General features: G+C 33.5%; 1 protein-coding gene across 1 annotated transcript in view; it reads right to left on the bottom strand.

Moving 5' to 3' along the window:
• The window catches only part of LOC141337163 (caskin-1), a 71,181-nt gene that overhangs the window by 17,584 nt on the left and 37,753 nt on the right, over positions 1–15,844 (bottom strand). Inside the window, exons 2-7 of the mRNA XM_073842931.1 lie at positions 11,810–11,861; positions 7,654–7,751; positions 5,159–5,304; positions 4,980–5,075; positions 1,783–1,904; positions 649–757 (exon numbers count right to left, since the gene is read on the bottom strand). Of these exons, the coding sequence (XP_073699032.1) occupies positions 649–757; positions 1,783–1,904; positions 4,980–5,075; positions 5,159–5,304; positions 7,654–7,751; positions 11,810–11,861 (623 nt within the window). The remainder of the gene's footprint in view (positions 1–648; positions 758–1,782; positions 1,905–4,979; positions 5,076–5,158; positions 5,305–7,653; positions 7,752–11,809; positions 11,862–15,844) is intronic.

The raw sequence follows: 15,844 nt of genomic DNA, 5'->3' as shown, positions 1-15,844 counted from the left end.
TACTAATAATAATAATACATGTCTCTTGAGCAGCAAATCAGCATATTAGAATGATGATTTCTGAAGGTTCATGTGACACTGAAGACTGTCACATGTAATGATCCTGAAAATTTAGCTTTGATCACAGGAATAAAATATATATTAAAATAGAAAAAATATATATATGTTTTACTATTGTACTACTGTAAAAATGCATTATATTGATAAAAAATGATTTGTAAAAACATTTGTTAGATTTTTTTCTATTTCAAATAAATGCTGCTCTTTTGAAGATTTTTTTAATCAAAAGTCCTGTAAAATGTCAAATCAAATCAGCAAATCAGCATATTAAATAATTTCTGAAGGATCATGTTTCACTAAAGACTGGAGTTATGGCATCACAAGAATAAATTAAATTTTAAAAAGTATGAAAAAATTATAAAATATTCCCCAATATTGCTGTTTTACTGTATTTTTAATCAAAACAATGCAGTTTTGTCGAGCCTAAAAAAATAAAAATTATTATTATTATAACTCCAAACATTTGAATGGCAGTGTATATACATATATATATATATATATATATATATATATATATATATATATAAAACAATAAAGTAACTTAAAAATAATGCATACTGTTGGCAAGCAGTCAAATGAATTACTCACATCCAGCAGCAGTCGTACAGCCTCGGTTTTCCCGCAGAGAGCAGCTTCATGCAACGCTGTGCCTGATTTCGTCTGTCGGTTTATATCTATGCCAGCCTGTATCAGTAACCTGAACACATACACACAAGAAGACCCTTCACTACACTATTCGAAACAGTACACAATTTATCAATTTGAACATTAAAAAAGGAAGTCTAAACAACAATTTCCATGAAAAAGGTTATTAAAATATCTTGAAGGGGTTCAATTTTAATTTGGGTAATTATACATTTTCAGACTTTAAATCAAGTCTCATATGTGTCCTTTACAACTAAACACATTAATATTGATCCATAAACAGCCTAAAATATGCGTTGAGTAATGAAATCACTAATTAACGTTGTGCGTCACTAGGCAGTGATGGCACTGTCTATCAAAGGGAAAAACGAGGACACGCGCTTTGAATGTGTGTGTGCGAATCTAATGAATGAAGCCTCCATGGACCGATCGGACAGCCCACAGTGCCTTTCATTTCTCTCATCATCCCCGATCCCTTTGCTCCTGACCTGTCTTAGCACATCAGTCATGCAGTTTTGTGTCAGTGAGCTAAATGCTGTGTCAGGATTTCGCACCGTCAATGTCTGTCCCCTCGTACAGCATTTAAATGAAAGCAATAATAAAACTGGCACAATTTCTTATAAAAAAATGTTCATAACATTCTCTGAGTTTTGCAGACTTTACAGTATATACAGTACAGTTCAAAAGTTTGGGGTTGAAAAGTTTTTTAATGTTTCTTAAGCTTACAAACATATTATTACTATTTAAAATAACAGTTTTTTATTTTAATATAATAATTTTGATCATGTTAATGAATCTGTGCTCAATTGAATGAGACTCATTTTATTCATTTAATTAAGTAAATGAATACAATTATTTTAATCACCTTAGTGGATAGTTTGAGATTTAAGTTCTAATATGTGCCAAATTACATGTGCAAAATATAACACTTTTATAACAATATGCTCACCTGAACTCTACCAGTAAAGAGCACCTAATATGTGAGATGCAACTTAAATGACAACTTTCCCACTGTTATAATTTCAGCGCATATGTGTTTTAATAAGTGCAGAAGGGCAAACTCCAGCGAGCACCTACTTGATGATCTCGATATGTCCATTCTTAGCAGCCAAATGGAGCGGGCTGATGCCATTGGGATCGGAGGGCTTCGGTTCTAACATAGCAGCACACATGTTACTGCTCAGGAGCAACTGTACCACCTGTAGAACACAGAAAAGATTCATGTCTGCATACTGCACAAGCACAACTTACATAGGTGTGTAATGTGTCCTATCTGATTTGCTATGTATATATTCTTTGATTCTTTATTTATTTAAAGGGACAGTTCACCTAATTCTGTCATCATTTATTCACCCTCATGTTGTTTGAAACCTGTGTGAGACTTTCTTCCACTGAACACAAAAGAAGATATGTTGGTAATCAAACAGCTGGTGGTCCCCAACGGGGACCAGACACTGTTTGTTTACCAGTATTCGTCAAAATATATTTTTAACTTGAGGGTTATCCATAGAATCAGGGTAAAATGTGCCAGATTTAGCCAAAATGGTAGTCTTAAAACTAAAATCCATATAAATGTCCCAGAACTAAAAGCAGACTGAACGTATACAGTTGAGGTCAAAAGTTTACATTCACCTTGCAGAATCTGCAAAATGTTAATTATTTTTACCAAAATAAAAGGGATAATGCAAAATGCATGTTATTTTTTATTTAGTACTGACCTGAATAAGATATTTCACGTAAAAGACGCTTACATGTAGTCCACAAGAGAAAATAATTGTTGAATTTATAAAAATGACTCCGTTCAAAATTTACATATACTTGATTCTTAATACTGTGTTGATACCTGAATGATCCACAGCTGTTTTTTGGTTTAGTGATAGTTGTTTATGAGTCTCTTTTTTGTCCTGAACCGTTTACAGAAGGTTCAAACGCTTACTGATGCTCCAGAAGGAAACAAAATGCATTAAGAGCCTGAGGGGTGAAAACTTTTTGAATTTGAAGATCATGGTAAATTTAACTTATTTTATCCTCTGGGGAACATGTAAGTATCTTCAGTAGCTTCTGAAGGACAGTACTAAATGCCAAAAAAAGAAGATATTTAGGTAAAATAAGAAAAATGTACACATTCTGTTCAAAAGTTTACACCCCCACTTTTAATGCATAATTTTTCCTTATGAAGCATCAGTGAGCGTTTGATTCTTCTGCAATAGTTGCATATGAGTCCCTCAGTTGTTCTCAGTGTGAAAAGCTGGATCTCAAAATCACACAGCCATTGTTGGAAAGGGATCAAATACACAGAAATGCTAAAAAACCAAAGAATTTGTGGGACTTGAAAGATTTTCTCTGAAGAACAGCAGGCAGTTTAACTGTTCAAGACCAAATATCACTAAACAAAAAAAAACAAAAAAACAGCTGTGGATCATTCAGGTAACAACAGCATTAAGAATATCAAGAAGTCTGTTTAAAATCTTGAATGGGATAATTTTTATTAATTCAACTATTATTTTCTCTTGTGGACTACAGTATATGTAAATGTATTTTATGTGAAATATCTTATTTATGTCAGTACTAAATAAAAAATAACATGCAATTTGTACCATCCCTCTTATCTTGGTAAAATAATTAACATTTTGCAGATTCTGTAAGGTGTATGTAAACTTTTGACCTCAACTGCATGTATACGGTATGTCCAAAAAATGTGGTATTAGAATAACCACAGTAAATTCAGACCGGTTTACCTTAAATAACTGTAGGAAAAGGGTTTGATTGAATGTTGGCACTGTAGCCCACAAAATCAAACCATTATGTGCAAAATAATGAATTTGTACCTCAAACCACTCGTAATTCAACTATAAAAGTGCACAATATATTATACAATATATTCAATCTTTATTTTTTACACTCTTAAAAATGTCAGTTAATGGCGCTGTAAATATAATTTTACTGAGCAGAATGCAGTAAATGTCCTACTACCTGGCAGTTATCACTGAAATAGGTATGCTGAGATATCACACCTGTCTCTGTGACAGCTTTAAGCCCTGTCAACAGCGAAAAGGGATTTGATCGCTATTGTTTAGCCAATCAGAAGACTTTGAGGCGCTCACTGCCTGTCAGTCACTTTGAGCGTCAGGTAAGCTGACATCAGGTTTGCTGACATGTCTTTGGAGCGAGATATTTTGGAGAGAGGCAGTGATCTAATTCAGTATCTGAGTCTGGCTGGAAGTTAGGGAAAAAGAACATTATATATAGCAACTTTAACACTGAATATTTTTACTTAATTATTTAATATGAAAAATAAAACAATATGTCAATATAACAAACAAGAATAAAAAGGAATAGTTCCCTCAATGACTCACCCTCCAAACCCATAACTTTATTTCTTCTAGAACACAAAAGAAGGCTTTCAAGCTTCAAAAGAAATGGCAAAAGACCATAAAAGTATCGTAAATTCATATATGGACTCATATATAGTGCAAGACTTCTAAAGCTGATTTATATGAGGAACAGACTGAATTTAAAGCCACTTTCAATGAATCCAGACATCTGCCCTAACTCTCCCTAGAGCGTTCATGTGAAAGCTGTGAGTCATTCGCAAATGAATCATTCTTTCAAGTGGAATCTTCTCAGTGAATCGGCTCTAGTTCTTAAATGGACTGAATGGTTAATTCACAAATCAGACTGATTCAGTTTTCTGAATGATCTCAGGTAATTCAATGTTTCAGTTACAGGAGTTGAAAATTATCAGTGAAGGTTCAAAAAGTTTTTTTCAGGGATTCCACAAGCATTTTTGAGCCCCCCCCCCCAAAAAAAAAATTTCTTAGTGTAAAGAACATTTTTTCACCTTGCAGTGGAAAGATTCCATGGATGGTAAGTAAACGTTTTTCATCGTTTACCATCCATGGAAGATTCTGAGAGAATTAATTAGTTTTAATATTTTGAAATAGCATCCAGTACCATTTAAAAAAATTCTCCGGTTGTGTTCAAAGGAAGAGAGAAAGATCTGAGGGTGAGCAAATGGTGACAGAATATTAATGTCTGAAGGAAACGTTCCTTTAAAACACCCAAGTTAGAATAAACTGTTATGACAATCTCTTGAGCTCATTTGGAAGCAGTGAAAACCGGGCTGTGAGCGCATGAGGCTTTCCTGCATTTGGCTGAGAACGTGAGAAGAGGTGTAGTTCCCACAATCCCACAGGGGAGCACCGCTTCTCATCTATCTATCACAAACCCCCGCGTACACGCAGACAGACACGCACAAGCACAGCGTAACTGACCGTGACTCGTCCAAATTCGCAAGCCAAGTCTAGAGGGGTTTTCCCAGCGTGGTCTCTGAGGCAGGGGTTCGACTGATGTTGGAGCAGCATCTCGCTCTGCAAACACACACATGCAGTACAGTACAGTGAGTATGTGTCTGTACAGCATGACAGTCTGAAGCTTATTTGTGTGTACTCACTCCTTCATAATGGCCGTGTTGTGATGAGAGGTGTAAAGGGATCTGTCCCTCATCTGATTGGCTGTTGACTGAGGAGCCTGCCTTGAGCAGCATTTTCATGGGCTCACACTTGCCCTGCCAAGCGGCATAATGTAAGGGCCGCATCCCTTTAGAAAAAAGGTAGAGAGAAGTGAGTTTTTGTTTTATTCATCAGTGACACAATAAATTGTTCAAAAGTGACTTTAAAGTGGTAGTTCACTTCCAGAACAAAAATTTACAGATAATTTACTCACCCCTTGTCATCAAAGATGTTCATGTCTTACTTTCTTTAGTCGTTAGGAAATTATGTTTCTTGAGGAAAACATTTCAGGATTTCTCTCCATATAATGGACTTCAGTGGTGTCCCCAAGTTTGAACTTCAAAATGCAGCTTCAAAGGGCTCTAAACGATCCCACCCAAGGAAGAAGGGTCTTATCTAGCAAAACGATCTGTCATTTTTGAAATAAACTGACAATTTATATACTTTTAACCTCAAATGTCAATGTCTTGTCAATGTCTGCGTGAATTCATTTTTTTGTAGGTTTTACAGTTAGGGCATGTCTAAAAACTCCCATCTCGTTTTTTTCCTCAACTTCAAAGTCGCCCTACATCAATGCAGAAGTACCGACCCAGTCTTTGCAAAGTGAACATGCAAAGAACCTCAAACACCCTTTACAAAAACAGTTTTTTATGTTGAAGAAGAAAACAAGATGGGAGTTTTTCAACATACCCTAACTGTATTTACCCGGATTACACAGATGCAGAGATGAGACAATACGAGCATTTGAGGTTAAAAAGTAAATAAATTGTCAATTTGTTTCGGAAATGCCAGCCGAGAAAGAAGGGTCTTATCTAGCGAAACAATCGGTCATTTTCAAAACAAAACCTTGTTTTCTTCTTCAACTTCAAAAATGCCCTACATCGCTGTTTTACTGTTTTTTGTAAAGGGCGTTTGATGTTCTTTGCATGTTACTTTGCAAACATGGGGTCGGTACTTCTGCATTGATGTAGGATGACTTTTTAGACATACCCTAACTGTCTTGAACTGTAAAAAAACAGTTCACGCAGACATTGACAAGACAAGGTTAAAAGTATATAAATTGTCAGTTTGTTTCGAAAATGACATCGTTTTGCTAGATAAGACCCTTCTTCCTCGGTTGGGATCGTTTAGAGCCCTTTGAAGCTGCATTTAAACTGGATTTTGGAGGTTCAAACTTGGGGGCACCATTAAAGTCCATTATACGGAGAGAAATCCTGAAATGTTTAGGGTATGTCTAAAAACTCCCATCTCGTTTTCTTCCTCAACTTCAAAGTCGTCCTACATCACTGCAGAAGTACCGACCCCATGTTTACAAAGTAACATGCGAAGAACATCAAACGCCCTTTACAAAAAAACAGTAAAACAGCAATGTAGGACGATTTTGAAGTTGAAGAAGAAAACAAGGTTTTGTTTTGAAAATGACCAATTGTTTCGCTAGATAAGACCCTTCTTTCTTGGCTGGCATTTTCTAAACAAATTGACAATTTATATACTTCTTATCCTCAAATGCTTGTATTGTCTTGTCCCTGCGATGCGCATGCGTAGTCTGTGTAATCCGGGTCAATACAGTTAGGGTATGTTGAAAAACTCCCATCTTGTTATCTTCTTCAACTTAAAAATTGCCCTACATCGCTGTTTTACCGTTTTTTGTAATACTGTAGGTGTTTGATGTTCTTTGGATGTTCACTTTGTAAACACGGGGTCGGTACTTCTGCAGCAATATAGGACGATTTTGAAGTTGAGGAAGAAAATGAGATGGGAGTTTTTAGACATACCCTAACTGTCTTGAACTGTAAAAAACAAAGTTCACGCAGACATTGACAAGACAAGCGTTTGAGGTTAAAAGTATATAAATAGTTTGTTTCAAAAATGACAGATCGTTTTGTTAAATAATACCCTTTTTCCTTGCCTGGGATCATTTAGAGCCCTTTGAAGCTGCATTTAAACTGCATTTTCGAAGTTGAAACTTGGGGGCACCATTGAAGTCCACTATATGGAGATAATTCTGGAAAAGTTTTCCTCAAGAATCATAATTTCTTTATGACTGAAGAAAGAAAGACACAAACATCTTAAATGAAAAGGGGTGAATAAATTATCTGTAAATGTTTGTTCTAGAAGTGAACGAATCTTTTAAGAACATTTATAATGTTTCAAAATATTATTATTTTGAATAAATGCTGTTATTTTGAACTTTTTATTCATCCAAAAATCCTCTAACAGTGTATCATGGTTTCCACAAAAATATTACACAGCACAACATAACACAAAAACATAAAAAATATTTCCTGAGCAGCAAATCAGCATATTAAAATTATTTCTGAAGAATCATGTGACACTGAAGACTAGAGTAATGATGCTTTAAATTCAGCTTTACCCACCACAGGAATAAGTTACAATTAAAATATATATTACATTCATAAATTATGTGTGTTTGTACCTTTCAGATCTTTGATGTCTACAACAGATTGCGACTCGAGCAACAGTGAAATCACCTCCACGTTACCATTAAGAGCAGCATGATGCAGGGCAGATAACCTATTTTTAAAAAAAAGCACACAAACACATAATGCATTGACCATTTCCTGACATATAGAATCTGTATAGGTTTTTAGAGGGAAACCTGTGGAATTGATTTAAATATGGTATAATGTGAAAGTACCATTTATATGGAAATAGTAACTGTCCCTTTAACTTACTAAATAATAAGAATGACTTGAATATAATATCAAATTTAATACATTAAGTCATTGTCACAATAAGAGTGGTGCAATTGTAAGAAATTAAATTAACCCATTGTATCATAAATAAGGACAGAAACCCATTTTTATCATACTTTGGTAAATCATAATTGTGCCACAAAGTCATCATAATTATGAGATAAAGTTTAAATTATGAGATAAAATGTCTTAATTATGACTTGTGTCAAAAATATGACAAATAATTATAATTATGCTTTAAATGTGACACAAAGTCATGATTATGAGACAAAAAGTTTAAAATTTGATATAAAATGTCTTAATTATGACTTGTGTAAAAATATGACATAAATAATCATAATTATGCATAAATGTGACACAAAGTCATAATTATGAGATAAAACTTTAAAATATGAGATAAAAAGTCCTACTTATGACTTGTGTCAAAAATATGACATAAACAATTATAATTATGCCTTAAAAGTTTAAATTACGAGATAAAAACTAATAATTTTCACATAAATAGTATCTTATAATTTGTCATTTATGTCATATGTCATAATTTCACTCAGTATTTCTAATAACTTAAATGACTAAATACTTAGTCATGTTGAAACTGAGATACTAAATCATGATTATGAGTCTAAATTATAAAATAGGTTAAAAAAGTGATAAACAAGTCATAATTATGACAAAAAACTGAAATGATTGATTTTTACAGTTCAATATCTCAATTTCAACATGACAGTATTTCATAACTTTTTGTGTCAGAATTATGATTTACCACACTGTGGTACTAAATGTTTTAGCTATTAGAAATAAATTAAAGAGTTAAATTATTACATAATCAATTGAAATCATAAGCTACTCTTAATTATTAGTTTTTATCTCATAATTTAATTTTTTTATCTCATAATTATGACTTTTTTAACCTATGTTATAATTTAGACTCACAATTATGACTCTCAATTTCAACATGACTTAGCATTTCATAACTTTTTGTATGATAATTATGATTTAGCACAGCATGGTCCTAAATCTTTCAGCTGTTAGAAATACCAAGTGTTGAAAACAGAAGTAAAAGTGCACATTATAGGTATCTAAAATAAGTTAAAAAAAAAAATTAATAAAATATATTGACTGCCTGTTGCATCAAAACACTCTGCAAGCTATGAAATAGTGATGAAATAGTGATGATTGCACATATTATAGATTCACTTATTTATACCATTATACATTTTTATTTCATAATCTAAGTAGAGATACAGTTGCTCAAAACCTTAAAGCCATAAAAGATTTAGTACCATGCTGTGGTAAATCATAATTATGACACAAAAAGTTATGAAGTACTCATGCTGAAACTGAGATACTAAGTCAAGAGTCTAAACTATAACATAGATTAAAAAAGTGAGAAAAAAGTTATTAGTAGTAGTAATTATTAAAGTAATTATATGAAATTATGAGAAAAATGTAAACTGTACATTTGTCATAATTATGAATTGTTTCTTACTTTTTAAACCTATGTTATGATTTATGATTTATGAATTATTAATGAATTCTGACTTATTACAATTAGTATCTCAATTTCAACATGACTTTGTATTTCATAACTGTTTTTGTCAAAATTATGATTTACCATAGCGTGGTACTAAATCTTTTAGCTATTAGAAATACTGAGTTAAATTAAGAAATAATCAATTGAAATAATAAGATACTATTCATGTGATAATGGTTTGTTTTAAGTCGTAATTTCAACTTTCAAGGCACAATTATAATTGTTTATGTCATATTTTTGACACAAATCATAATTTGGACTTTTTATGTTATAATAATTTGAACGTTTTATTTCATAATTATGACTTTTTTAACCTATGTTATAATTTAGACTTATAATTGTGACCCTGAACCACAAAACCAGCCTTAAGTAGCACGGGTACATTTGTAAAAATAGCTAAAAATACACTGCAAAATTATTGATTTTTCTTTTATGCCAAAAATCATTAGGATATTAAGTAAACATCATGTTTCATGAAGATATGTTATCAGTTTTCTACCGTAAATATATCAAAACTTAATTTTTGATCAATAATATGCATTGCTAAGAAATTCATTTGGACAACTTTAAAGGCGATTTTCTCAATATTTTTCTTTTTGCATCCTCAGATTCCAGATTTTCAAATAATTGTATCTCAGCCAAATATTGTCATATCCTAACAAACCATACATCAACAGAAAGCTTATTTATTCAAAAATTGACTTATGGCTGGTTTTGTGGTCCAGGGTCACAATTATGACTTAAAAAAGTGGGACTTCATTATAAGTATCTAAAATAACAACCAAAATATATTGACTGCCTGTAGCATCAAAACACTGCAAGCTAGAAATTTTGATAAAATAGTGATGATTGCACATTTTATAGATTCAGTTTTTTATATACTGTTATACATTTTTATTTCATAATGTAGAGATACAGTTGCTCAAAACACTAAAGCTATAAAATCTGCTGTCAGTAATAGCCTTAGCATCTGTCATTCACATTAAACTTCCAACCAACAACCTAGATATTAAATAGTTATTACCATGGATTTAAAGACAACGGACATTCAGGCAGCAGAAGACGAAAAAACTTTTTCAAAATCTTTTCAAAATCTGTTTTTGATTAAATTTCTCTCAAAGCAAACGATCACACCCTCAGTCACATCTACTACACTCTTACCAGTAGCTGAATCATACGGAGCAAATATGTTAAAATTTTATGCCATAATAACATGCACAACATGCATTCAAAAATGCATTTAAAATCCAATTAAATGAGGAAAAACAAACTCAGGGTAGATGGTGTATACCATAGAACTTGTAAGCAGAAACCGGGAGTGAATAACAGGCGTTATTATTCTGCAGAAAATCTTTAGGTGTATCTGTGTGGGTTTACATATTGTCTTCAAACAGCCTGTATCTCCTTTTAATACCCTAATCCTAATATTTAATTTCCAGCCCAAGTGTTTTCAGCCTCCTGAGTAACTTTTTAGAGAGTCCCTAATCGGTCTTCATTGCACTCAACTCCACCACTTTACTCCGATCCCTCACTGCCTAACTGAGCAGGAGGCTATGACCTACTTCCATGAGTAAGAGATTTCTCTCTGCCAGAGCCCCAAGCCACGTGTGTACACACACACACACACACACACATGTTGGGTTTACATGTTTTATGGGGACATTCCATAGGCGCAATGGTTTTCATACTGTACAAACCGTATTTTCTATGGCCCTACACCTACCCTACACCTAAACCTAGCCCTCACAGGAGATTGTGCACACTTTTACTTCATCAAAAAAACTCATTGTGCATGATTTATAAGCCTGTTTCCTCATGGGGACCTGAGAAATGTCCCCATAAGGTCAAAATCTACTGGTATACTATCCTTGGTCCCCATAACGTGATGAATACCAGGTACACACATACACACACACACACGCACACTCTCTCTCTCTCTCTCATACTCTAATACACTGCAGCATTCTAACAACAACATACCTGTATTCTGCGGAGTCTTGAGAATTCATACAAAAGTTCATTCAACATCATACCCGACTTTGCAGTAGATAATTTAACCATTAAATGAAAACAGACTGTATGGTATTGACGTCACCAAGCACTCTTAAGTTTTAAACTCATTTCCTCCAAGCACCTAACGGCCATTCGGGTAAATACAATTCACAATCCAATCAACTGCTAATTAATTTAAAGTCCTGCCCTATTTTACCTAGAAATATATCACATTAAATTGAAACACAGTTTCCTGTTTACTTTAACATAGGCAGTGACTGAATAGTCCACATCAGCTGATCACTATATAATTTAATTGAAAATGTTACTGTATTACAAATGAAACTCACCCGTCTGTGTCCTGGAAATTCACATTCACCTTCTTAGCAGCACCCAGGAGCTCTGCAGGAAAAAGAGTTTTGATTAGTTTTAATGATTAGAATTGTGAGGAAAGATGTTTAATTCATTTGGCCAAACTGACACATCTGTTAAACCAGGGGTCCCCAAACTAAGGCCCAGGGGCCGAATGCGGCCCGCCCCCACATTTGGACCGGCCCTCTGAACAATGCCAGAGACATATTTTGAAAATGTAATTTTAAATATGTTTTACTTATATCATGTCGGTATTTGATAATAAAGGTTGGCTTTCAAACAAAAATTTCTCGTAGTTATTAACATAGCCTAATTATTTGTTAAATTCACCAACAGAATGGTACATTCAAAGTAATGTGTCACCGTGATCGAACAGGTGATGCGCGAGCCAGCTAGAAAAATCAGAGCGATGACAAAATGACTAGCATTTGAGGTGAAACTAGCACTGCTTGTGGGACAAGTGCAAAAGCAAGACTTCACTCATCTCCCAGTTACCCAAAGTTTTTCAGCTGAGAACCAGTTGAAAAGTCAATTTGACGTGTGATTCAAAAAACACAGTGGACCAACAGCCGCAGATGACATTGCACCCCAAAATCATCACAGACTGTGGAAACTTAACTTCTTAAACTTAACTACTGGACTTCAAGCAACTTGAGCTTTGAGCTTCTCCACCCTTTCTCCAGACTCTAGGACCTTGATTTCCAAATAAAATATAAAACTTGCTCTCATCTGAAAAGAGGACTTTCGATCACTGCAACAGTCCATTTCTTCTTCTCCTTAGCCCATGTTCAGGAGTGGCTTAACAAGAGGAATACAACAACTGTAGCCAAATTTCTTGACATGTCTGTGTGTGGTGGCTCTTTATGCCTTGACCCCAGCCTTTGCGCCAGTTCACCCAAATTCTTGAATCAGTTTTGCTTGACAAGCCTGTCAAGGCTGCAGTTCTCTCGGTTGGTTGTGCATCTTTTTCTTCACACTTTTTCCTTCCATTCAACTTTGTGTTAACATGCTTGGATACAGCACTCTGTGAAGAGCCAGCTTCTTTGGCAATCAATGTTTGTGGCTTACCCTCCTTGTGAAGGGTGTCAATGATTGTCTTCTGGACAACTGTCAGATCAGCAGTCTTACCCAGGATTGTGTAGCCTAGTGAACTGGGAGACTATTTTGACGGCTCAGGAAACCGTTGCAGGTCTTTTGAGTTGATTAGCTGATATGTCACCATATTCTAATTTGTTGAGAAAATGAATTGGTGAGTTTTTGTTAAATGTGAGCCAAATCATCACAATTAAAAGAACCAAAGACTTAAACTACTTCTGCGTGCATTAAATTTATTTAATACACAAGTTTCACAATTTGAGTTGAATTACTGAAATAAATGAACTTTTCCCTGACATTCTAATTTGAGATGCACCTGTATATCTTTTGAAAAGAAATGATCATTTGTCTGTCTGGTGCATAAAAAATAATAAACTATTCTAGCATTAAAAGGTATAATAAATACAGGTAAAATCATAATAAAATAATAATAATAATAGTAGTCAGTCCGGCCCATGGAATTTTCTTTTATAAACCGACCTGGCCCCCCATTAAAGAAAAGAAAATTATGTGGCCCGCTCAGAAAAAAAAGTTTGGGGACCCCTGTGTTAAACTAACAAAACATCTTGATTAGACATAAACATGATGTAATGTTTACCAATGAAAAAACTTTATATGTGACGTAAGTGGCAGAGGTATATTTGTAGCAATAGCCAACAATACATTGTATGGGTCAGAATGATCAATTTTCCTTTTATGGCAAAAATCATTAGGATAATAAGTAAAGATTATGTTCTATGAAGATATTTTGTACATTTCCTACCGGAAATATATCAACACTTGTTTTTTGATTAATATGCATTGCTAAGAACTTTAAAGAACAACTATAAAGGTGTTTTTCTCAAAAAAATTTTTTTTTTTTTTTTTGCAACCTCAGATTCCAGATTTTTAAGTAGTTGTATCTCAACCAAATATTGTTCTATCCTAACCATACATCAATGCAAAGCATGTTTATTCAGCTTTCAGATGATGTATGAATCTCAAAAATAAAAATGACCCTTATGATTGGTTTTGTGGTCCAGGGTCACATATAAAAATACATAATCAATCATATTAATAAGCTTTGTGTTTACTTTTAATAAAACATTAATATAATAATATTAATACAATAATATAAAATTAATTTAATAATATTAATAATAAGAATAAGAATAAGAATAATACATATTTAATTGTATTTATTTATTTATTTAAAAATAATAATAACTTAATCATTTGAGATGAATCTGGTCCTATGGAAGCCCATTTCTGCCACTAAATAAAAATACAAAAAAGGTAATTGTCTTTTGAATTGAAAATTGACTTTTTATCTCACAATTCTGACCTGTTTCTTGCAATTGCATGATACAAACTCACAATTCTGACTGTTTTCTCAGAATTGGGAGATATAAACTAGCAATTGCATGTTATGAAGTTAGAATTGTGAGATATAAAGTCACAATTCTGACTTTTTTTTTCCAGAATTGCCTGATATAAACTCAATTGTGAGAAATAGGGTCAAAATGTGCAACTCTTGACTATTTTTTCTTGAAATTCAGATTTTTTTTCTCAGAATTGTGATGTATAAACTCGCAATTGCGATTTATAAGGTCCAATTTTGAGGGGAAAGAAATACTGTACTAAAAAAATGTCAGAATTGCGAGATATAAACTTGCAACTGCGGAAAAATCATGAGATAAAAAGTCACAATTACCTTTTTTATGTTTTATACAGTGGCGGAAAAGGGATTCCATAATATATAAAATTTACCAGTTTAACAATATTATACAAGTAAATACTATAAAAGAAGTATAATATTGTTATAATATTACATATATAGACTACATGTCAAACACTGATAATAAATATAATTTAATGATTCTGAAAAAAACACTGTATAATGTGCAAATACATCAAATGTTGCTGAAAGTATGTCATGCTGAAAAAGTACAAAAATCACATAAAAATGTGCATTAACTTCTATGAATATATTGAAATTTAAAAAACATTCTTAATTCCAGTTTGAATGATTTCATGCTTTGAAGCAGAACTCTAATTAGCAGGTCTAAAGTACTTTCCCGCCATGTTCATATCGAGGACTAAGGTCAAAGCGAGATGTGGCTCAGTCACAGAGGGGATTCCTCTCAGTCAAAGCCAGCAGGTAAAGTTTCCATTCATTAAACTCAAGCGAAACTGTTTAATCACAGTTGGTTATGAGCCACACACAAGCACAAGCACATATTACAAAAACACTGACAATCCTAATCAAAATCAAACCTATGTATTAAATTCTGGGTGATATTTCCATCAAATGTCTATGGCTTGATATATTAATCTCCAGATGTATGTGCGTGCGTGTGTGTGTGTATGTGTGCTAAATGAAAGCGGTCCAGATGGCAGCCTTCTCAGAGGGTGAGACAGGCGATGGGGGTGTAGAGACAGACAGAAAGCAAGAGAAATTCATAATGCAGGAAAATATCACTAAACGGTGAAATAAACAACCTGTGTGTGTGTGTGTGTGTGTGTGTGTGTGTGTGTGCTGCTCATTTGACCTTAATAGCAGTCTTATTCTACTAAACATGCTTAAGAAGCTATTCATTATGCATAAATGATATTATTATTCATACTCGCTGATCACAGCCTAATCAATTATGCTTATGCCTCGGTGAGGATGATGAATTAGTTAATTAATTTCCCTATTCAACATTATCTCTTGAAAACAGTAAATTAATAGATATGTAATTATTGCACATTTAATACACAACAACTAATTAAGCATCTCATTTTGTATCTCTAAGTCACCTTCAGAAACTACGCAATGAAATGATAAAAACGCAAATGAGCATCTCCATGACGACTCAGTGTCACTGTGATGCTAATTAGAGAATGTGACAGAAATACCATGGCAACGCCTCACCTGAAGATGCTATGCAATGTCT

Source organism: Garra rufa, chromosome 6, assembly GCF_049309525.1.
Source record: "Garra rufa chromosome 6, GarRuf1.0, whole genome shotgun sequence".
NCBI classification, from domain to species: domain Eukaryota; kingdom Metazoa; phylum Chordata; class Actinopteri; order Cypriniformes; family Cyprinidae; genus Garra; species Garra rufa.
The sequence above is the reverse complement of the archived record's forward strand: the minus strand, read 5'-3'. Positions and strand labels throughout refer to the sequence as shown.